At 35.7% G+C, this 25,909-nt stretch overlaps 1 protein-coding gene across 1 annotated transcript; it reads left to right on the forward strand.

Moving 5' to 3' along the window:
* The first annotated feature begins 1,554 nt into the window (after positions 1-1,554).
* LOC121421245 (NACHT, LRR and PYD domains-containing protein 13-like) lies at positions 1,555-13,749 on the forward strand. The gene is made up of 10 exons (XM_041615907.1): positions 1,555-1,927; positions 2,286-2,713; positions 3,145-3,419; positions 4,265-4,297; positions 6,827-8,439; positions 9,001-9,156; positions 9,463-9,863; positions 11,221-11,314; positions 12,279-12,440; positions 13,639-13,749. Exons 1-10 carry the CDS (start codon positions 1,592-1,594, stop codon positions 13,747-13,749), a joined length of 3,609 nt encoding a protein of 1,202 aa, XP_041471841.1. The 5' UTR covers positions 1,555-1,591.
* Positions 13,750-25,909: the final 12,160 nt, after the last annotated feature.

The following is a 25,909-nucleotide window of genomic DNA, read 5'->3' on the forward strand; positions in this document are numbered from 1 at the left end:
CTCAGGGACGAAACTTCGCACATTACTTTTTACCTCACAAATGGCAGGTTTACGGACAATGAATATATTTTGTTGCAAATTCGAAATCGGAATTTAACAATTCTTCAGTTTAAATACCATTATAGCTTTGATAATTTATGAATCTAGTTATTGAAAGATAATTTCATAGATGGCATGGCTTATAAGGGGGGGGGGGTAGACTAATATTGGAGCACATAGCCACCCCCCCCCCGTCCCTCCTTAGTTGAGCACTATTAGATACCTTACCTTACTCTGTGCCTTTTTCTAAATACCTTCTTTAAGGTACAAATCTAGTCCTCTTCAGTAAAGTTCTCTAAGCTCCTCTCTACCCCTTCCTTTTACATGAGCAATTTGAAGGTCTTTTAAGTATGTGATGTAAAGAAACACAAACCAATGAAGAATCAAAACATAAAGAGGCATAGACTCTCTATACAGTGACCAGTCTGCATATGGGCTTACATATACACAGACCTACTAACTTTAGCTGATATAGTAATGATAATAATAATAATAATAAAGGGTATTTACATTGCGCACATATCCGCCCTGTTAGGTGCTCAAGGCGCTCCTATATTACCCGGCTAAGCTAGGCGTTCATAGCGCACACAGCTTTTTAAGGAATTACTTCCTACCGGTACCCATTTACTACACCTGGGTTGAGTGCAGCACATTGTGGATCAGTTGCTAGCCACAAATCAATTTTCTTGCACCACTTGATGACTAAACATATTGATATTAGTGAGAGATTGTTTGCTACTGAAGAGTTTGGCCAGGTATTCCATCCACTAGTAGGGATTTCCTATATTACCTATATGTGCCACGCGCGTAAAACATTCCCAATAGACTTGTGTGTTAAAGTGGCACTTTTGAAAAATTCATAAAAAATAAAAGTGAAATTAGAGGGTGGAATGTTTACTACCATTGGATAGGATATATATCTGGCATTCCATATCTGTCCAGGAAAGGGTACCGTAGCCAGCTCATTTTAAAAGTAAATCGCCATTTATGAAGATAACTATGAATGGATCAAATTCATTGACTCAAACAGTAAAATAGCCCTAATTAGTCCGCCAGTGAAAAAATAGTTCAAAGTCACTTTTTTATCTTCCAAATTTGGGCGAAGGAAGTTAAGTAGTTACCTTTTCTAGAATCAGTGTTATATTTTGAATCATATTCATACATTTTTGTCAATCAGCAACATCAAATTGAAAAAAAAATATTTGAATGGGGTGGGTCGAACGAATATTTTGAGCCCTCCTGATGTAATTAGGCTCATGGCACCATTAACAATGATCAAAGTGCAATGGTTTTGCCTTCTTACAAGGCGCTCAGCATTTACATTGTAAAAGGGTAATAATACCATACTTTGTTATGCAGGGCCCGCTGGTAGAGCAGTTTCCTTACTAACGTGGATACCCTGGGTAAATAAAACGTTCTAATAAAAATAATACTACTACTACTAATAATAGGAATAATAATAAATATATAATAATAGTAATGATAATACTTACTCTGTTATTTTTCCAGGTCAGACCGTCTTTTTCTGGAAGTGTCGTCTGATTTCTTCAACATGCCTGTGGCAATAAGTGAGTGGAGAGTCCGAATTGGAACCTTTATCCATAGGATAAAAGAATGGGTGGTCAGAGAGATGAGAGAAGAATTGCTTAAAGAGCGTATTCAGAGGCTAAGGGTTCTTTTGAAACGACTGAAAGCGAAGAAGGATGATTCTGAAGGAGGGTCGCAAGATCACAAGACCAGACAAGATGAAGTGGATTCATGTGATTCTTCGTTTGTGAATCAACAAGGCGACTGCAATGCCGAACCAAGCGCTAAAACGGGTCAAGATTCACCTCAGCCGTGTTATGTAGGGAGTGATACCTTACATCATGAACCATCTGGTCGAACGGTTGGTAGCATTTGTGATCATTTCTTAACAACATCATTTCCATGGGGAAGGTAAACTAAAAGAGCATGAAATGTCTGAGATGTCACTTTTAGAACAATGGAATACATACCTCTTCTTTAGCATTAAAAAGGCAATGGAAGCGAACAAATATTATACCTCAGAGATCATTATCTTTTTTACTATTCCCCTCCAGCTCTTATCCCATTAACATTTCTTCTTCCTGTTGTCTTACTCTTCATTTTCTGCCTGTTCTTTCTCCTCCCTTTCCCTGCATGACATGACCGTCAATGCTATAGCCATATGGTGTTCTTCGAAAGCTCTGCGCCCGTGTAACATGACATGCTTTTTTGCTCAACAGGTAACATCTCAGACAGACTCCGCTTCATTAAGTACACCGACACATCCAACCTCGGGACTTTGCCTATCCCCCCAATTTTTCTCTTCCTTTCTTTCTCCTTCCTTTTATTTTTGCTTTCCTGTTAATTTCCTATTGTTTTCTTTGTTATTGTTGCCCATGTCTCCCGGATTTGGTATTCCCGTTTCTGTTTCTCTTCCCTTCCTTGTCGTCTTTCTCTTTTTACTTTCACTTTTTCTCTCCCCTTTCCTTCCCTTTTCCCGACGGGAGCGAAGTTTTGGAGAGTGTCACACGTGCACAGTCTCTCCCTCAAAGCACGGATCGGGCACGAACAAAGCGGTTAATGAACAGTTACCTCAGCAGCCTAATCTACAGGAGTTAATGCTTGTTACTGCGGGGGATGTGGAGCTTAACCCAGGCCCTCGTGAAGGGTAAATACAGTTGGGATTATAGATTTAAACAAAAAACTTACTTAAGACAATTATGTAATTGTATTAAAGTATTTGCATAAGCATTCCCTCAAAAGATAGAATGATATATATCTTTACTTTTCGCATCACATCGCACATCGACATCATGTGTATTGTGTATAAGCCAAAATGCTTGTATCGCCTATAGCCGGATCATGATGACTCAATCACATACTGGTTTGACTTCATAAAATAATGAACTAAAGAAACAATATGAAAAAAAGTTGTTTTATTGTATGTCATTTGTCCTTTTCCATGATCCCCTTGCTCTCCCCACTTCTTCATTCAGAGGTTAAAATTTAATCTATGTTGCTGAAATATATACACTTTAATAAATGGTCTTTAAATTTTAACATGAGTCCATTGACCCCCCCCCCCCCCCTCCGCCGCAGTTCGATTGATAGTGCACTTCAAGAAACGGAGCTGATATTACTTGCCAAAGATGTTCCTGGTAGCTCTTACTATGAATTGTCTGATGGCCTTGGCTTCAGCATAACAGAGGGCAAAAATCTACTCACACAACATCAGTTGAACTTCCAAGGAGCGTTGATCGAACTCTTCTGCCGATGGAAAACCAAGCAGAGAGATGACACAGACTGCAGGGCAGTACTTGGAAGAATTTTGAAAGAGGCAAACATGGGTTCGCTTCAGAAAAGGCTACTGGAAGGTGACTACATTGTTGTATTTTAGCTATTTTATCAGACTATAACTGTCTTCATCGTTCGATATTTATCATTTAGAACTTCCAACGTGTTAGACTCTTTCTACAGTATTTATAACTATCATATATCTTGATTTAACTCAATTAAAGAATGCTCCATGCAAAACAGAGATGAGTAAAAAAAATTAAAAAAATCCGATTAGAGTCATGTTGGATTTGGGTCATTATAGGATTTTTCTTCATTGAATGATCTTGTAAATTCTTTTGAAATTTTCTTACTTTTATATATCACTACTTAGTGATCCTATATTTGTTAACGTATGTGATACACTGACCCAAGTTGCACTTAACTTTCAAGTAAATTTTTACCAGATTTAACAACCCGGTCAATTTTTTTCCATTGTTTCTTTCGAAAAATACAATAAGGCATAGCGACAAAAGTGGTTTACTGTACATGTGTATATGGTCGGGTATTCCAATACTGTCTTCCTAAACAAGCTAAAGCCAGGCTCAATGCAATAGCATTGTAAAAGTTGGGATAAGATTAACATGCTTTATCCGCTGTCCTTCATTTTACGACATATTTTGTTAAATTGCAAGCTTACACTCCACTAAAAAACTGTTTTTTATTTTTCCCGTACAACTGCAAAACAAAAAAAATAATTCAACTTAAGAGCAATTTATACACAGCCTTTTATAACAAGCCAAATATATGCACTTTTTGCCATTTTTGGTTTGATCGACACTGACCTTGTCACATTTATGTGGTACATTGGATGGAGTATGTAAATATGTGGATAAATAAAACAATTGTGTTGAAAAACATTTTTAAAATTTTCCATTTCTTTCAGGAGAATATCTTAAATCTAAAACTAAAGAGAATGGTGAGTGCAATGTTCGACAAGAATATATTATGTCTGTGTTCTTCATTGTCGGTAATATCTTTTGGAGGTAAAACGATCTTTTACATTAACCTTTTAACCTTCTTAAGTGAAGCTTTTTTATCATAGCTGTCAGATGGTAAAATAGTTTATATTCGAGTAAGACCAGGTTACCGTCACGTCACAGCACGGTTGATCGAAATTCTCTCCGACGCGAGCGTGAACGTCGAGCAGCAACGCTGCAACAATCGTTTACGTAATAGACGTACACGGACACGCACATTAAATTATTTGGACACTCGTCAGGCCTAATTACATTTTATATCTCGACATGTCGACATATGATTTATAAGTCGACCTCGCAAGATAAAATATCTCACCATGTTGACATATAACGTTTTTTAAGTCAACTTGGCCAGATAACGTATCTCGCCATGAGGACATATAAATTTCTACAAGTCGACTTGGTGAGATACGTTATCTTACCATGACGACACTATAAGGCGAGTATGTCAACACGACAAGATGAATTATCTCGCCAAGTCGTCATGTCGATGGAACTTTAAAGGCACTATAGTTAACCTATTTTTGATTTTATTGTTTACTTCTGCAATTACATCATTCTGCAATTACATCTATTGAGTCACACTCTCGTTGATCCACGTTTGTACTCTCGGTCTTGCCCCCCCCCCCCTTTTATCTCTCGCTTTTTCTGACCCTCTCTCTCCATATTATCTGTGTCTGTCTGCCTGTCTGTCTGTGTGTGTGTATGTGCATCCATCTCTCTCCCTCCCCCTCCCTACTTATCTTTGCCCCTTCTCTCTCCCTCTCGCTCCCTTTCAGTACTTTATTCCTTGTCTCTTCCCTCTATTCTTTATCATGTCTGTTTTCTTTTTAGTTTTTAGTATCGTCCTGTATCTCTGTCATCTTTTTATCATTTCTCGCTATCACTCGCCATCTTGTTATTATTTCCAATATTCTATTTTAACTTATTGTATTTACTCCTGCGAATGAGTCCCATTTCTCAAATGTTTGATATACTTTCTTAGGGGATCCACGCTCTACAAGCAATGCTTTTTAGTGGATCCCCTCATTTCCATATCAGATTCTGTTAAAACTATTTTACAAATATTTTGTAACTTGTAATTGATTTGTAATCATTGTTATCACATTTCATTTGTTTTTGTCTATATTTATTATGTATGTTTGATTTGTATTTGCTTGTAATGTTGATAATGGAAATGGAAAATAAACTTGAACTTGAACTTGAACCTATTACTTTTACACTTTATGTGTACAATTTCATTATCAAGCTAGAAAAGTTCGACTGCGCGCAGTCGGTGAGTATGCCTCTGCCCACTATGTATTCAAAGACGATAAAATGGTCTAAATAGAAGATAGACCAGTATGGCAATAGGGTTCATTGTCTATCTAGAAGAGAGACCATTTCACCATCTTATGATGCGTAAAATGAGTTAATGCATGTGCTGTGGTTAAACAGTCTATCTACACATAAATCTCATTTATCATGTTTATTTCATACTCAAATCCCAAATAAGCACAAAATTCTCAAGATATTAGTGTTTATTATGTTTTTTTTTGTCCCATTGCTAACAGTGCATTATACCCATCTCTTAAAAAAGCTCAAACCTCTAAACTTTAAAGTCATTTTTCACAGAACAGCGATTTTCGAGATTTTATCGTTTTATCATCTGACGGCCGACCTATTGTCTATACATTAGTAATAATTCCTTAATTTTAACAGTATATGCTTTGCAAAAGAACAATACCTGGTGCATTTGGGTTTGTAGATTATATTTCAGTCATTTACATTAAGTTATTGAAAAAAGAACATATTAAAAAGTACATATTAATTGGCAAAACAGATATTCTAACAATGAAAAAAACTGCAATAAAATGCGAACTAATTGATTAACGTTATAATAACGCAAGAAAACAAATAAGCAAACGAAAAATCTCAATGTGAATTAAATAATAAAAAAATATGCACAATCAACTTAAACCGCCATCTCGAGTCCTCAACCACTCATAATGTTTAGTTTTCGTCGAGTTTCCTAAGTAAACATATATTTGTAATGTATTCTAGAATTGTAGACCCACTTGAATGATAGCATGGTAATGAACTACTCAGTGCATCTATAGCGTAATAATTATGTTACCAGGTAGCAAAACAATTTATAGATATCTGATACCGTATATCTTAAGACTATGTATTAATAAGACACAGTCAATGAGAGACCACACACAGTTCAAACCTCCTTTAATCTTTGCTTACCCATTTTATTTTATAAAGATAAGATTCTGCACTATGAGTTTAAATGAATCATTAATAATGTTTCTGACATATTTACTATGTAGACCTGGGTTTCATATTTAAAGGAGGAAAATATCATGTATTAATTCTTCCTTAATGCAAACAGGTTGGATGCATGAACATTATTGTGAGATGCCCTTATGACCATTAAATCAATATTTGGATTTTTTCTCTTTTTTTCCATAATGTCTGTTCAGTGCCGAATCAGGGGACCGCCGAACAGGACATGACTGAGGAGGAGGTTTCTCGGTGCGCTAAAGAACTTAAGTTATTCTATAGAGAACGAATGTGCAAAATAAAGCCCGATCCGCTTGCTTTCGATCTAATATTTGAATTCGAGGAAATTCATACTGATTTAACTCTTCTCAGAAATGAAATGGGGATAACGAAGAAGAAAAGATCGCTTGAATACAATGAACTTCTAACTACAAAGATTAACGGAGTAACCCCTAAACGTCTTCTAGTTGAAGGTGAAGGTGGGGTTGGTAAAACAACACTATGTTCAAAGATTGCTTGGGACTGGACCAATGGATTGGAAGCGTATAATCATTTCAGTTGGGTACTTGTTGTACCATTGCGCAACGTTATCAAGGGTGAAGCAATTGGGGATATCATGAAAAAATATCTTAACAATAATAATAACGTAAGCCCCGAACAGATCGCGAATTACATGAAATCCCATCCTTCGGAGATTCTGATTATACTTGATGGATTTGATGAGTATAATGGTGACCTCTCGACCGATGACACTTCAGATATTTTTAGGATTCTACGCTTGGAAATGTTTAAGCAGTGCACAGTCCTGGTGACAACGAAACCATGGAGGGCAGATCAGATCAAAAGCAACCAGGAACTGAGTCGTTCTTATTGCTTTATTGCTGTAGAGGGATTCAGTACTAAAAATGTTTCGAAATACATCACAAAATTCTTTGCAAAGGATAAAAAGTCTGGAACAGATCTTCGGCAGTTCATACAAGAAAATGACGTTATCAAAGAAAACATGGCCCCCTTCCCAATCTACGTAGCCATGCTTTGCGTCTTGTGGAAAGACATCGGAGTTGAGAAAAGAAAAATAATACGCAAACTGAAAACATTCTCACAATTATTTGAACAAATGATAATTTTCTTACGAGACCATTATCTATCAAAATTGAAGTCTAGCAACACTCTGAATAAAGAACAATTGAAAAATGAATTGAAAGCTGCTGAAAAATGCCTCCAGCAGATCGGTTCTGTCGCATTTCAGGGACTCCTTGAAAAGAAGTTGGTTTTCAAAGTTGATGACTTCAGCTCTTGTAAGGACGCCATGACAACAAGTTGCAGAATAGGGATACTTAGCAAAGAGCAAGAACATGTACCTAGACATAAAAGATCCATTCGTGATTCCCAGGCCGTAACAGCAAGCGTTTTCTTTCCTCATAAACTGTTCCAGGAATACGTGGCAGCTCTCTATCTTGCTTCTGTTTACGAATCTGATCTCCAAAAATACAACGGGTTGACGGATAGATTGCTGGAAGAAAATCCCCGGGAGTTCCGTTTTCTCCTTTATTTCACTGCTGCTCAGCTAGAGAAAGCAGGATTAGACATTGTAGATAGATTGCATCATTTGTATTCTGGAAATAAAAAATCGAAGAGGAAGAAAACAGATATTGCTTTCCTTGTTGACGTCACTTTCGAAGCATATCACGAAGATGCTGCAAAGAGGGTAGGACAATGGCTAGATGCAGAAGACAAAGCATTGACGATCAACAAGGCGCTGTCTGCGCATACGGTGTCTGGATACCTGTTCATCAACGAACATCGTGGAGTGGTTTGTCAAATATAATCACATTCTCATTTACTTCATAATATTGGTCAAATGTACAAAAAAAAATATTCTGTACTTCCATATTTTGATAGTTCGTGTGCATAATATACTGGTATCAGAGTTGATTACTGCATTCAGTATAAAACCAAGTACCTTTTCTTATATTCGAAAATAATGGTACTACTACTACTAATAATAATAATAATAATAACAATAATTATACACATTAAATAGTAAGAAATAAACAATATGATATCATGAAAGATTATGCCAATGAATATGATTGGTGATTATGAAAATATCAATTGGGATGATAATAGTAAGGACAGTAATAAAAACAAAACAGAATCAAAATGATAATGATAAAACAAAAGTTTTGTATATTTTTAATATAGCCATTATCGTTTCTGTGACAGTTATAATGATCATTCCTATTGCAAACGTTATTGTTTCTAATAATTATTATCGTTTAAGAGTGGTATTTCTATTTCCTAACGACATTACCATCCAACCGTCACACAACTCATTCAAATATTATAATTTATGTTTTTTGTTAACTGCCAGAAAACACTGGACGTAAGAAAAACAAAGCTTGGCTCGTCGACATCTCTTGTTATAGCCAACGCAGTTTTATCGTCCAGCTCATTGACAACATTGAAGCTTCTGGAAACAAATCTCCACGATAATTTCTATAAATTCATCTTAGACCATATTTCAAAGGTAAGTGTTTCATTCGCAAAACCGGGTTTTGGCAGACGTAACCATGAAAATGTTTTACTTTCAAAGAAGCAGCGAAATAAACTTACACAATTTCCCAACTAAGGAATTAGGAAAGTCATTTAGATTACATGTTATTTTAATCGATCTTGTAATATCTTGTTGATGCGTATAGTCGCATTCTTATGATTAATCACTAACATTCATAATGGAAATGGTGCAGTTGATGATTTTAACAATTTACAAATTTGATTCATTTTATTTGCAAACTTTTTCTTTCTCTTTTTTCTTTTGACTTGCCTTCTAAAGGACGGGACAACGACCAGCAATGTTCAACTGCTATGTACAGATCATAGGCTGATTGGAAAATTACACAACTTTGGCACAAGAATTGAATTAGTATTCCCTATGCTGAAAAAAATGAGTGTATCAACTCTTCAAACTACCTCACCGGTGATAGTTCAAACATTGGCACATGCCAACCTGAAAGAGTTATCAATTGAGCATGGAGAGGAAGACACAAGAGGTCTAGGGTCCTTAGACAGCAATCTGATTCCACTGATTGGAGAGCCTGATTTACTTGGGAGACTTTTCTCAGATCCATTTCCTCAACTCACCTCTCTAGTCTTCATAAAGCTGATGATGGGCAACAAACGCACTGAATCTATTCTTCGAAATCTAAGAAAACACCAGCATTTGAAAACAGTAAGGTAAGGCGTTTTCTCAATTGTATGCATATCAATTTCCTGGACCTTATCTTGCAAAAAAAAAGCGGCGATGAAAAGTATGTATTTCGTCACTTCTTGAATAATAGAGCTCCTGGCGAACTGCGCTTCAGCTTGCACGAACTGGGAAGGGGCCTGTTGCATTAATCTTTTGCCATAAAGTTTATTGCAAATGAACAAAACCTCCACAAACATTTTTTTTACCAGTGAAAATTCTATATTGAGAAACCTCTGGTAAAAATTGCCAAAATTGATCTTATATGAAACAGGCCCGAAGGGTTAGTTCTTCAAAACGATGGGAGCTCAATTGGAAACCTTGTACCTGGAGTGCACATCTTTCGCCAGTTGCCCTGAGTGTTATGAGTACTATATTGTGCTTTGCACATTGCATTTTCTTAGACCCATACTATCCTTAACCCCATATTATTTTTCCTTCGGATTCACACTCTCTTTCTTAACCCTATACTATCTGCTTAGACGGGGTTAACGCCTTAACCCCGGCGATCCTACAGCTCATGAATATTGATGATAAACGTGCAATTTTGACTTCTTTGATTGGCTTTTGCTTAGCCTATATTTCCTTAGCCCATTTTCGTTTCACATTGCAATCCCTAGCACCGCAATTGGTGTGCTAGCACCACAATAAGCCGGCAAACCCTGCTTATTTGCAGGGCCAGATAGTACCTTACTATTTACCGTGCTAGCCCACTTTGCTAAAACGTAGTGTGAAAATGAAGTGCTCTAAGCTTTACCCCAGGAAATTGATGGGGCTAAGCCCCCTCCCCTCCCCTTAACCCTACCAGTTTCCTGGGGTTAAGGGGGAAAAGTATAGTGGGAGAAGCATATAAGAGGGTTTGATAGAAGTAATTGAAAAATCAAACACCTGAGATGATAAGCGAAATAGCATTGTGTCCCATTATGTAATTTTGACCAATAAGTGCAAAAAAATATTTTCAAACTTTACTTTTTGCATAGCCTAAGTACCTATGATATCCTAACTATCAAGAGATATCAATAATTGATAAATTCTCGATGCTTTTAGACCTATTATTATTTTAGACCTATCCAGAACGGCATCAATGTCTTTATATATATATATATATATATATATATATATATATATATATATATATATATATATATATATATATATATATATATATATACATATATATATACATGTATATATATAACAAAAAAATGAGAACACATTAACATTAAGACAAAATTAGATTTGGGTCAGCTACGATTCGCTCAATCCAACAAGTACTTAACGGGAAACCTGGCCTATGATTAGTTTCAAGCTTTACCAATGTAAAAGAGTGCCAACGTTTCATTCTAGTATCATCGATTGTTTTACCGATGACGAACTGGATCCTTTGGCAGAAGAAATAAATGCTGAGAACAGGATGAAAATAACGCTTCAACATAACGAGGTAAATACATTGAAAAAGTAATTAACAATAATTAACAGTAGCCGATTCCCCGAAATGATTAGGGAAATGTGAAAACATGCCATGGACCTGACCCGTGTGGCAGAGAACAATAAAGCAATTAAATTCCGAATGTTATTTAAAACTTAATATCCTCCAAATTGGCAATGTTATGACTCCAAGTCAATGGATGGAGCGATACACATAATATAATGGATGATTTTTTTTTATTCGTGTAGAAGGTACTGTGCCATGTTTGTATTATTGATTATGTGACACCTAGGTAGATCCTTGTGATTTGATTGGCTCTTTGATTTCGTTCATTCAGTCCAGTTTGCAATGACGTCATCAACCGTGCAATTTTGGATCCATACGATTTTGTCCATTGCACGAGCGCACCGAGACTGCAGCTGCAGGCGCCAGCATAGCAGTGCGAATGGTATAATGACGCAACAATTAACAGACCAAACTTGCACTGCATGAGCATGTTTTGTATCGAAATTCATAACTTTCATATGAAAAAAATCAATATTTAGGTGTCATATAAAACAAATAATGAATGTTTATGAGTGCAATGGACAGAATACTTCATTCGGTGAAAGATGAAATAATGATCCATTCAACTCGGCTACACCTCGTTGAATTGATCATTTCATCTTTGACCTCATGAAGTATTCTGTCTATTGCACTCATAAACATTCATTACTAATATACAATTGTATAGCACATGCGGGGTATCTTCAGAAAAAAGAGCTCTGTGTTTTAATCTTGCAATGGCGTGAACTGAACCAAACATATGGAAGGCAACGTACATCTGGTTAATATAAATGTTTGACGGGTATAATGTACCCCATCTCGTGTCTATTAAATCCTGTTTTCAGGTTACCACATTTTTGTTTTTGAATCGCTTTATTGATTTTGGAAATAAATTGTTTTCATTCTGAGTACATTCTGTATATTTCAACAGGGACAAAGGAGATTGGTTGTCAAGTTGTCAACAGACCTGTTAGATGCAATTTGCAATCGAACGAGTGTTTGTGAGTTGACTCTAACCGGACTGGAGGAAGATGACTTGTGCTTTCCAGACCTTCATGGCAGAGAGGTAGATTCAAAAGTAAGTGAAATGCCCGTGTTGCTGAAAATGATCTCCCTTTTCGGGGATGGAGGGGGGGGGATGCTTTAAAAAAAATATCAACTATGACTAAATGGTTAGTTTATGATTATAGGCCTACATAGAACTCTGACATAAATTGTATTAAAAGTGCACTGTAAAAAAATGAAGGGCTAATTTAGCACTTATAGTGCTTGTATAGTGACTGCTCGACGAGTGCTGATTTTCTAGTTTAAATTTTAATTAGAAAATCATCTCTCGTAGTGCAGTCACTATACAAACATTGTAAGTGCTAAATTAGCACTTCATTTTTTAAAGTGTGTAAAATATGTTTGCTATTTTGTTTTTATTATTTACATTCATGTCATATATCTCTTTGTTTACTTGTTTATCGAACACATCTGTAGATATCATTTTACATTTATATCTCCTGATATCCAAAACTAAGGAGGGGGGTAATTATTTTTTGAGAATGGGTAGAAGCGGACCACCCCCCCCCCCCCCTCCCTCCCACTTCCCCCTCCAAAGTCTGATCAAGCTGCAATTCTCCGTCGGGGTAATGGGTTTACTCATAAGCCGTGGCCTACTTAATTGAATGAATTTTACATTGAAATGACATTCCAAAGGGGAGGAGTGTGCGATGTATTTATAAAAAAAATAACCTGTATGTACTTCGCCGGAATTATACAAGTTTTTCATCTTTATGGAACGGGCATACGGTTGAACGTGCCTACTCACAACTGGCACGCAAAAGATATTCATTCAACCCAACCCATACTGTAAAAAATTAAGTGCTCATTAAGCACTTATAGTGCTTGAATAGTGGCTGCACAACTAGTGTTGATTTTCAGATTCAAATTCAAACTAGAAAATCAACACTCGTATAGTGCAGTCACTATACAAGCACCATGGGTGCTAAATTAGCACTTGATTTTTTACAGTGCATTGCTCAATTTTTTAATTTGATATTGCTGATTGACAAAAATGAATGAATATGACTGAAAATCTAACACTGATTCTAGGAAGGGTACCTACCGAACTTCCTATATCAAAATTGGAAAGATATATAACCACTACGGAACTATACTTTTAATGGCGGAAGAAATAGGGCCATTTTACTGACTTAAGTGATGAATTTGTTGTTTTCTCTGACGGTAAGGGCGAGTTGACTCTTACAACTTCGGCCTTTTTGAAATCCATATTGATTTACATTCAGAAAGTTATATTCAAGATGCTTGATGATATGACTGTTAATGAGATGTTCCGTTATCTTGCAGGATTGAAACGTCGGGGAAACCATATTAGTATTGAAATTACAACTAATTGAACATTTGAGCTATTTATTTTAGGATCGCAAGTTCGGTGGGGGGGGGGGCAAAATATTAAGGTTGCACAATTTTGTGTCCCAGTACGAGACACTCAGCGAGGGATCGAATCGTCCGAGCGGGCGAGGGTGTGGGAGGAGAACACCATCTTCAGGTAAAACGAACTATCAATGTCGTGTTTATGGGCCAGTTAACATTCTTTTTTTTTTTTTCCAATTTCTTTTTCACCCACAGTAGGGTGTTTTATTCAATATATAATCAGTTTACATGTAGATCTGCTTGCACAATCAATATGGCTTCAGTTTACATTTGTTTTCAGTCAATGTACAAAAATAATCAGAAAGTGAGTGTTTAACAGTATAAAAAGCTGATAATACAGTCTTATTACAAAATGAATCATTTACGGTACCAAAAGCAAAAACATAGCTTTAATTTATGTAGAGAACGAAAGAAAAAGATGCAAAATTGTATCTCGCAAACCGTTGAAAATCTTTTCGACATTAGTTGACAATCTTTTCGACATTAGTCGAAAAGATTAATAAAATTTGACCAACACTTTTCAAAAGATGCTTGCTGCATATTTTCACATGAAATAGCTTTTTCGTACAAAAAATAATTCTTTAACTCGTTGAGGATTTTCTGTGGCATAAGACGAATTCCAGCTAATTTGATTTTATATATCATCCATTTTATCCAAATAATCAGTGTATTTAAGGCTCTATTATATTTAATGGGAGTAATTCCAAAAAGAACATTTTCCATGGTTAATTTTAATACTAATTTGCATCTTTCAAACAGTCTCCTTTCAAAGTATGCCCATACTTTTTTAACTAAGTGGCATTCAAAGAACAGATGTTCAATAGTTTCAACTTGGAGGTACAGAAAGTACAAGTACTACTTGCTTTAGCTTGGATTTTGCACAAATACAAATTCGTTGGAATAATACAGTTAATTAAGCAATATTGAAACCACCTGATTGAAACATCTGTCATTACTTGAAACGGTATAGAATTAAAACAACGCCATTTCTCCAGTGAGAATTGTTTTCCGATTCTCTCTTCCCATTTTTTTTTTCTTTGAAAGTTATTACATACCTTTTTTTTCACCAATGGAACATAAATATTTTTACAACCTTTATTTTGCTTCATCAATACAGTAATGACATTTGGTCTCAATGGAGTGGTTAACTTCACAAAATCGTTATCAGGTTGCGAAAAACTCTCTAACTTTTCACTGATCTCTTGTTTTATAATGAAATATGTAAGGTAATCAATGGAAACATTGTACACTTCAATAATTCTTTGTCTACTTAAAACCCGACCATCTGTTCCTATTAAGTCGTTGACAAATCTTAAACCCTTTTGACTCCAGTGCCTAAAGTTAACTAGATTTCTGTTAATAACTATGTCTTCATTATGACATAGGAGTTCAGAAAAGAATTCTCTTCTACTGGAACATCTATTTGCTTTCCGAAAAATACACCATGAGGAAAGTACATCTTTCCAAAAAGGGTTTGTTATTGTATTAACAAACTTTTCTAAATAGCCATGACTATAAAGTAAAAAATTGGAGTCTGAAAAAGGGATGGCATGCAAAAAAGAATTGAAACATATATTATCCATGAATCCATTATGCATTCTTCGTATCCAGGTTAATTTCAACGACATAAAGAAACATTCAATATTTACCATTTTCACACCACCTTCCATATAGGAATTACAAATCTGAATTCTTTTGATACGATCAGGTTTTTTATTCCACAAAAAACTGAACAGAACCCTTTCCAGCTCTTTTATAAACACAGGTGATGGATTTGGTAAAGACAAAATTAAATAATTAAATTGTGACAGAAAAAGAGTTTTAACAAGAGTTACTTTACCTAGTGGGGTTATGTTTCTATTTGACCAGACTTGAATTAGGCGCTTCACCCTGTTTAGGGCAGGTATGTAATTAAGAGATACAATGTTATCTAAATTTAAAGAAAAGTTTATACCTAAACAAGTGAAACAGCCATCATCGACCCACGAGAGTTTCATTTTTGTTTTAATTCTGTATGGGCTATATTTTTTCGATCCAATCCAAACAATTTTAGTTTTACCTTCATTAATTTTCAATCCTGAAAGTGAATAAAAAATCGCAATAACAGAAAGGGCACTGTTCAGAGATTCAACCGAACCATCTAAAAAGAGGGTTGTATCATCTGCATACTGAGTAATTTTCCGAATATTTCCTTTAATATCAATTCCTTTAATACAATCATTTTGACGAAGCATAACTGCTAAAATTGCAGCACATAACAGAAATAAATAAGAGGAAAGGGGATCACCCTGCCTACAGCCTCTATTTATAAAGAAACGTTCTGACAAATGACCATTTATGTATACTGAAGACATATTTTCATTATAAAACGTTTGAATCCACTGATGAATGGAAGGCCCCAAATTAAATGTTTCTAAGACTTTGTATAAAAAATTATGTGAAACTGAATCAAAAGCTTTCTCGAAATCGAGTAATAACAACATCCCAGGAGTATTCAATTCTTCAGTTTCATGGAGAGTATCATAAATAATACGAATATTTTCTCCAATATATCTATTCTTCATGAACCCTTTTTGATCTTCATGGATAATTTCATGCAATATATTTTTAATTCTATTGGCTATAGCAGAAGATGCAATTTTATATGACGTGTTCAAAAGAGTTATAGGTCTCCAGTTTTGTAAATATTGTCTAGGTTTCTCTCCTTTGGGTATTAAAGAAATAATTCCCAATCTTTGTGAATTTGAGAGCTTCTTTGTCTTATAAGAATAGTTAATTGCTCTGACATAAAAATGTCCCAATTCTTTCCAAAAACACTTGAAGAATTCTACTGTAAATCCGTCCGAACCAGGGGCCTTCCCATTCTTCATTTTTTTAAGACTTTCAGTCACTTCTTCATAAGTTAAAGGACCACCTAGTCTTTTCATGTTATGGTCTTTTAATTTGTTTATCTCCAAATTCTTTAACCTGTCATAAAAACTTTCTGTGTCTAAAGTATGATCTTTGTTACAATATAATTTTGAATAAAATTTTTTACATTCATCTGTTATTTCTTTTGGTTGTCAACAACTGATCCATTGCTCAAAGTTATAGACGACATAGTTTTCTCAACATTTCTTTTCTTCTCCAAATTTAAAAAAAATTTGGAAGGTTTTTCTCCATATGCAATGGCGTTTATACGTGCTCTTATCATTTGACCTTTCAATTTCACATTTCTTATTTCTTGAAGTAGAATACGTTTTTCTAATACTTGTCTTTCTAGATCACTGTTGGGATTAAAGCTCAGTTCACTTTCTAATCTTTGTATATTCTTTTCTAACAAATCCTCTTCTTCAATCATGTCTTTTTTCTTCTTCACAGAATAAGATATTGTTGAACCTCTTATTTCCATTAGTAAGACTTCAAAAAACAACTGGTCATTTATAGTCAGCTGCAGGTCTTGACTTGGTATATCTTGAATTTTCTCTTTTATGTATGGAAATACAGCATATTGTTTTTTAAGATCAATAATTTTTTCAACTACTAAGTTTGCATACGCTTGATCTTCTAAGAGGGAGTTGTTAAATTTCCAGTATCCCTTACCTCTTGCAAAATCAGAGCATCTAAGACTTAAAGTGACCATTGAGTGATCTGTTCGATAACCAGGCAATATATCTGTTTCTTTTAAAATAGACAAAAGCTCTTTTGAACACAAAAAGAAATCTAAACGGGATTGTTTTACTGGAGATGTTCTCCTCCATGTAAAACGTTTAACATATGGATTTTGTTGTCTCCATGGATCAATTAATTCAAATTTATTTTTTAATTCTTCAACCACTCCCTTAGCTCTGGGGTTGTTTATGTTTACATAATTATAGTTATCCATATTTTGATCCTGTGTTAAGTTCCAGTCACCACATATAATGATATGTGGATTATCAAAATCAGTTACAATTTTCCCTATCTTTTCATAAAAATCAGGATTATCTTCGTTTGGTCCGTACAATGATATCAATGTGAATTTCAGTGAAACCATTACCAAATCCAAAATTACCCAGTTTCCTTCAGGATCTATTTTTGTTTGATTTACTGTAAAATCAAGTTTAGGATTGAATAGAATGGCAGTTCCTCTTGATTGTGTATTTCCAAAACTGAAAAATCCTTTTCCATTCCATTCTTGTTTGATTATGTCAGATAATCCTGCATCAAAATGAGTATCTTGTAAACAATAGATTGAGCCATTTTTACGGCATAAGTAATCAAACACATCCTTCCTTTTATTCTTATCACCTAGTCCTCTACAATTTACCGTTATTATTTTGACATCAGCCATAATAAAACAACATTCTTGTTTCCTTATACAAAACACTCGATAGCTTAACATAAAATGTTTTCTGCAAGACATTTCTTCCTAAAGTTGTAACACATCTACTGTGGGTTTTTTCTTTATACGAACATAGAACAAAGACATCTACAAATTCATGTACGTAGACAATATATCGAACATACATGTGAAATCCTTCCATAAAACTTGACATTGTGACAAGGTATCCAACCCACTTAAAGTCACAACTTTTCATAATACTTTACAGCTGAAATAATAAGTAACTTTCTTAACTTCTCAATTCATAAGACTTTTCCAATTTCATACTGGCCTTCACATTGCAATATGCAGCAAGAAGAAAATGGTATGCATGTGTAGATAGACATGTCTAGAGTAGTTTACGTTTTGTCACTGCACAAGACATGTCATTAGTAATTTCAAATAATGTAAATTACATTAAAAACAGGTGAGGCCTGAAAAAGAATTTGCAAATATAGTATAGTCTCTAATGTCAGACCTGAAATATATTGAATACTTTTCACTGCATGCGTATACCTGTAGGTACTCCTTACCCATGCACCCATGGTTACTCCAATGCATAAGCAAAATAAATGAATAAATTAAAGCTAAAAATAAATTTTTAAACCATTGTTTTTCTTAACTGAAAACATGAAGTTATTTACTTCATACATATTACTTTAATCCTTTCACTAGTTTTAACAACTTGCTTCATACATGACATTGTTACTTTGGTCCTTTGACTAGCTTTAACAATTTTTTTACTTCATGCATGTTACTTTGGTCCTTTGACTAGTTTTAACACTTTTTTTCTTTTCATCTACATGCAGGCACACTGAGATGTACATGAACAGCAATAAGCAAATTTCAGTTTATTTGCATAAGTTTGTATAAAATCCCAGTTTGCTTTATTTTTGACCAAAGAAAGTTGTAATAAACCAGAATACACCATGCATGAGTCACATTTACCCGACCCACCATTAACTGCCCCAGCCAGAGCTTTATACTCTCCGGCCGAAAAGCCAACAGTGAATCAGAAAAAAACATGACCGATTTTTGATGTAATATCAAATGAAAGCAAAATATTATTGATATGGTTTAGAAATAATAAGTTCTTTCACTTTAAAGTGAATAATAGCTGACTTTGAAATTCAACTCAAAAGATATCAATAAATCTTGGTATAGTCTATAAAAAAGCGTCACGAAAATACTATCTATCCAGATGTAGTATGTCAGCTTATCGGTAGGCACAGGCTTGCCATAATTTAGTCAACATGTTTAACCCATGGTGCTTCTTTTTGGCCTTTGTTACGCGTTTCAAGAGAAAGATCAGTTCCTACTAGTCGAATTCTGGTAGATTTTCCTTGTTCTTTCCTAAGCCTATAAGCACTAATCTCCAACTTGTAACGCTTCTCTTTCAATTTGGGAGGAAGATCTGTGCGAAGAGTGAAAGGCATCTTGGTTCCAGGGGGAAGCTTTCGCTGCTGTTCGTAGTATGCTTGGAGTATGGAGTCACGGTCGAACATCGTTACGAATCTTGCGATGATCGGATCCGGTGTTGACGGTGTCGCATCAGATCGAGCCTTCTCAGCTTGAAATCTTCGGGGTATGCGGTGGGCGTTCACTATCGGGATATCCTCCGCTTGCTGGGGCGAAAATCCAAGCTTGGAAATGGCGCTGCGTAATTCGGTGACTGCTTTCCTCTGGGACTTGTTGGTGCTTGTGGTGGGGATTCCGTAAAACAATAGATTCTGTTTACGGTCATGTATTTCCAATGCTGTAATGGCATCAGTCAGTCTCTTGGCAACATCCTTTCCCTCTTTCTCAACATTTGGTATTTTCACTTGCTCTATTTCAGTCACTCTATCTGCTGTATCTTGTACTGAGATTTGTAAATCGGCTAGGGTTGAGTTAATGGTCTTAATCTGCTGTTGAATACTCAAAATGCCGCTACTCAATGTATCTAACTTACTTAGTACTTGCTGAGCGAAACCATCAAGATCTGTACGTAGACTCTTAAGCGCCTCCTCAGTTGTGTTCGTCGACGTTGAAGACATAGTGGTTGAATCTTCAGAACCAGAATCCGACACAACCGCACGATTTCTGAGCAAATATTGTTTACCATGTGAAGGTTGAGAAGAAGCCATTGCTATTATTCATCTTTATAAAATATTATCAGCTGAAATAAATACGATTCGGGTGGATTTTGTCCCGGTTTGAGGGCCGAAATCAAAACAAGTCCATGCTGCTCTATGGTCGCGAAAAAAAAAAAAAAAAAAAAAAAAAAAAAAAAAAAAAAAAACATTCTTGCCGCCATGAAAAAATACTCATTTTATGAAGTACGCGCATTCTTATCAATTATTTTTACTGTTATGCGAGTACTGACTCAAAACATAATAAGTCACATTTTCTCAGGCATTTTTTTTTAACATTTTTTTTCTACACTTTTCAAGGGGTATCCATTTGCCAATAAGGGGGGGGGTACATTTTTATGTCCAAATTATTCCCCTTCATCCTGTTTAATACACTTTTCTTTCGCTGTTTGTTTTTATCTTTTTTCACCTCATCCTTTTCTTTTTTTTCATTATTTTCCTTATACTGATATGTTTTTCACCTTTCTGCTCCACCAGGGGGCCTTTGCCGCTTCACCATTGCTATAAAGATTAGGTAGATATGATCGAAATTTTTAATGCCATTTGAATGACCTGTAGATGGCTAAACTGGCACTCGACATACATATTTACATTTAAATTTTCATAAGCTTTAATTTGATATCGAACGTGATATGTTTATTATGTAAAATAGAAAAATCATAATAGAGAAAAATGCAAAAAAAAACAAAATAAGATGCGAATGGCTTATGACGTCAATGAAAACAAACAAAAATTCCCAAGGATGCTCAGGTGGCACTTTTCGGATTAAAGAAGACACCCTATACCACAATTTAGAGCAAAAAAAATTGCACATATTCCCAACTTGACTGGCATGTTGTAGTTTTACTTATCATCATCAACATCATCATAATGGGTATTTAGAGGCGCTATAAACAAAAAGTACCATAGCGCGTACAAAAGTTAGTAACAATTTAGTAATTGCAATGATTACTACAATATTCAAGATAAAAAGGAAAATATTAGTTATTGAGGAAAAGGTATTCTTAAGGGATGATTTGAAGCCAAGAACACTGGAAACATTTCTTATTGAAAGAGGGATAGCATTCCAAGTCTTGGCAGCTGCTACAGCAAAACGTTTTCCGGCAGAGGAGAGTTTTGACAAGGGAATGCAAAGTCTGCATGTGTCAGTGATTGAACGAAGATTACGAGAGGGTGTGTATAATTTGATGGTATTATTAAGATATTCAGGTGCTAATTTATTTAGAGTTTCGTATACATATAAACCGAATGCGTTGGAATAGAGGTAACCAGTGGAGTTCCTTAAGTAGGGGTGTAGTATGAGTTCGGAATCCAAAGCCAAAAATTAAACGAGCGGCACGATTCTGTATAACCTCAAGTTTTCTTCTATCTCTAGCTGACAAAACAGTATATGAACTATTACAGTAATCTAAGTCCAGGCGCGTAGCCAGGGGGGCGGTGGGGGCGGTCGCCCCCCCCAAAAAAAACGTCCCCAAAAAGAAAAAAAAGAAGGGAAAAGAGAGAGGAGAAAAGGAAAAGGGAAGGGAGGAAAGGGAAGAAAGGTAGCTTTGTGTTTTTTTCTTTTTATTCTTTATTTTTTTCTCAAAAGAGAAACTTCTTCACTCTTCTTGCTCTAAATTCATATATGAATTTTGCTTCCGCGCTGCGCGCGGTTAAATGACAATATTGAAGTTCTCCATTGTTCCCCCACCTTTTCTCTAACCCTGTTTTTCCACCTCAGCTATGTGCTTCTTGCCAGTTAAAGTTAAAATTGTATATATTAGGGCATGAATTTGAGTAAGGTTAGGCCGAAGTAAATATATATATGAAGTTATCTTTTTTTTTCAATTGATCCCGCAACTTCTGGTCTGGTCGGCTCCGAGCGGGTAAAATCTTTATATCAGTTTCTGCCGTCACCTCCATAAAGTCAGCTTCTCCCGCTTTTCAGCTCATTACTATAAACAACCATAATTTGGGGGCAAACAGGTTCCTAATTTAAAAAGAGGAAGGTATGGAATTCGTGTCGTATTAAATAAAAAAGTACAATATTTTTTTATCAAATTGTATTAAACTTCATGTCATTTCCCTGTATACATTCATCTCCTGTCCTGTTTTGCGCCCTCAGTTTGAAATTTTGAATGACACTTAAGTTTCTTTATATTCAAAATGAAGCGCTTCAGGATAAGTCAAAAAAATTAATCATCCTTTATTATATAGATAGATAATTTCAATAAATCACAGAAGTTTCAACTTTATGCGCACTATTTTCCGTGTAATGAAGTTCAATAATCTTAGAAAATCGATTGAATTAGAGACGATTGGGTATTAGAGATATCTACATTTGATGAAACGTCCGCCCTTTGAAATTTCAGAGTTTCATTGCTCTGCGCGGGGAGGAATATCTTCCTCTACCAATCTTCTCCTCTGTTTTGCGAGTTAAAAATATGCACTGATGCTAAATTGTTTGTAATCAAATCTGATCTTTCCAAAGAAAGTTTCAATATATCTTTGAGAATACCCTTTTCTCGGGACCCTTTTTATGGCAAGAAAAATTGATAAATCACTTTAGCTTCCGCACTTCGCGCGGAGTTATTATCATTTTAATTTCCTCCATTGTATACCTCTTTTGTGCGTTTACAATCACTTTTGAAAACAAGGTTCAAAATCGCAATATAGTCAACCGAATTGGAGGTACTAGAGACAAGAGAAACGGCTCCTTTTCATTTTAATTTATGAAACACTAAAAGCTTCGCGCTTCGCAAAGGGAGGGGGAAACTCCCCCTCCCTGCACCCACCCCCTAGGGAGCGCGCTTCGCGCGCTCTGTAAGTGTTGGCACGCTTCGCGTGCATTTACCGCCCCCTCCAAAATGAAATCCTGGCTACGCGGTTGAATCTAACCGAGAAAGGATAAATGCTCGCACAGCATGGTGACATGTCTTAAGATCAATGAATCTACGAATCCTCCACAAATTGCTGAGATGATAATTACAATTACGGACAACCTGATTTACTTGAGCAGACAGTGTGAACATGTTATCAATGCATACTCCAAGAACAATAGTTTTAGTGGAGATGGGGATTCATTGACCATTAACATCAAGCTGGATATGTGATATTGATTGCAGATGGCGGGCAGAAGAAGAAAGAGCTATGAATTCAGTTTTGCTATTATTCAGCTGGAGATAATTAGATGACATCCACCTACTAATTTCTGAAATACAAAGATAGGTTTTCTCAAGTGTTTCATTTATATTTTCAAAAGAGCGCGGGTCAAAGGAACAATACTGATGTATATCATCTGCATAACAAATATACTGTAGACCATGTTTATTAATAATGTCAGAAATTGGAGTGATATACAAACTAAACAGAATCGGCCGAGAACTGACCCTTGGGGTACCCCAAACTCAGTTACCCACGGGTCAGACAACTCCCGGCTATGCATACTCTAGACGACAAACCAGTCAGGTAAGACTTAAACCATTTAAGAGCTAGACCAGATATGTGAAATTGAGATTTTAAGCGATTCAGTAGTATGGTATGATCCACGGTGTCAAAAGCTGCACTTAGGTCCAATGAGACTAGGAAAACACACTTATGCTGATCGAAATATGACAGAACGTTATTCTACAATTTCAAAAGGGCTGTCTCAGTGCTGAAATAGGATCTATATGCTGACTGCATTAGATCGTATAAGCCATTATCATTTACGTGTTCCGTTATTTGAATTGATACTACCTATTCTATCACTTTAGCAATATGTGAAATATTACTAACAGGCCTATAATTACATAATGTGTCTTTATTCAGATTGTTTCTCTTGATTATTGGTGTAACTATAGCCTGATGAACACAATCTGGAAATGTACCCGATGATAATGAGCTGTTTTCAATAGAGGTCAGAATAGGAATATTGCAATTGACAGTTTTTTTTTCAAAAGCCAAGTAGGTTGAGAATCTGATAAAGAAGTGGCATTCGACATATTGCTCACAATGCGTTTGATATTATCCTCACTGACAACCTCAAAACAATTCAACATACTTTCATGAAAAGAACTGACCTGATTATCTACACTTCCAGGCTCAGGTCTAAGTACGTCATAATGAGTGCAGAGCCTATAACCTGTGATAAGCCTGATACAATCGAATTCTATTCTTAAAATAAATGTCTCCATTTTCAAGATTTTTGCTCTAGATATCTGATTTGGATTACAATAAGAATATAGTCTGTCTTATTTCGGGGAACGTCAATTATATTACCCTTAAAAGAGTCATATTGCCTTCGGCTTAAGATAATGTCTTGAGGAAATTATTACCCATCTTACTACCCCACCTTTCGGGACTATTTATGAAGTGAAAAAGTTTTACACACCAGTTCTGATTTTCAAAAAAAAAAATCAATTCCGTCTAAAATATGAATAAAACCGTTAGAAATAATCAGTATGCTTTGTATTAACTGTAAAAACTGGGGACATTTCAATTGCTCTGGCATGTCATTACCGTTTTTCAGATCAAACACTGTCTGGAAATGCGTTTGTTGCCTGTGGAAACAGCTACCATTTCATGAAAGTTCGAATCAATCTGTGTTAATAAGCTTGAATAATTCTGATTTAGATCAGACAGACTTAAATCTAATAGACAATACAGTGAACACATCAGCCCATAATGAGATTGAGTCGGAACGCGAATCACTTATATTTCCAAATAGAAAGGGACTTAAAGTTACCCATTTAAACATTAGAAGTCTTCGCAATAAAATGGTTGATATACGACGTCTTCTTAAACGCTGTCCATATCATCTAATGTCATTATCTGAAACCTGGTTAGATGAGACTATTGGCAGCAATGAATGCTATATTGAAGGTAAATTTTTGGAGAGAAAAGACAGAGGTTGTTTAGGAGGCGGAGTCTGCTGTTATATTCAAGGGGACATCCCGATAGACCGCGGGTCCGATAGTCCGCGGGTCCGCTAGACCGCGGGTCCGTTAGACCGCGGGTCCTAAAGACCGCGGGTTCGATAGTCCGCAGTGCGTGTAAAATTATGATCAGATATATCAAATGTCATCGAGAGGTCCAAAGGTCAAATGATACGAGACCATGGGGTTCTATCAGGTGCGGATCCATAGGGGGGAAACTGCCTAACCCATCCCCCCCTGCTCAAAAAAAAGAGGGGAGAGGGGAAAGGAGAGAATAAAAAGAGAGAGGAAGATGGGAAAAGAAGACAAAAGAAAAGAGAGTAAGAGGGGGAAAGGAAAGACAAAGAAAAAGGGAGAAGAACGGGGGAAAGAAGAGAAAAAGAGAGGAGGGAAAAGGAAGAGAAGAAAAGAAAGCTAGGAGAAATGAAAAGGAGGAAAAAGAAGAAGAAAAAAAGAGGAAGGAAGAGAAGAATATTTAAATGGAGAGGAAGATGGGAAGAAAGATAAAAAAAGAGAGATGGAAGAAAAGGGGAAAAGAAGGTAATAAAAAGAGAGAGAGTGGAAGGGGGGGGGGAGAGAAGAAAAAAAAATAAAAGAGAAAAAAGGGGAAAGGAAAGAAAAAGAAAGAGGGATAAGAAATGGGGGAAAGAGAAAAAAGAGGAAGAGGGAAAAGAAAGAAAATAAAACAAAGAAAAAGAAAAAATAGGAAGAGAATAATATTAAGAAGAGAGAAAGATGGAAAGAAAGATAAGAA

The sequence above is a fragment of the Lytechinus variegatus genome, chromosome 9 (assembly GCF_018143015.1).
Source record: "Lytechinus variegatus isolate NC3 chromosome 9, Lvar_3.0, whole genome shotgun sequence".
In the NCBI taxonomy this organism is placed as follows: Eukaryota; Metazoa; Echinodermata; class Echinoidea; order Temnopleuroida; family Toxopneustidae; genus Lytechinus; species Lytechinus variegatus.

What these genes read in the sequence shown, in the direction of transcription:
- LOC121421245 (XM_041615907.1), top strand. Translation starts at nt 1,592, where the DNA reads ATGCCTGTGGCAATAAGTGAGTGGAGAGTCCGAATTGGAACCTTTATC. An exon ending in AACCCAGGCCCTCGTGAAGG is followed by an intron (nt 2,714 to 3,144) that starts GTAAATACAGTT and finishes CCTCCGCCGCAG; the next exon opens with TTCGATTGATAGTGCACTTC. An exon ending in TCTTAGACCATATTTCAAAG is followed by an intron (nt 9,157 to 9,462) that starts GTAAGTGTTTCA and finishes TGCCTTCTAAAG; the next exon opens with GACGGGACAACGACCAGCAA.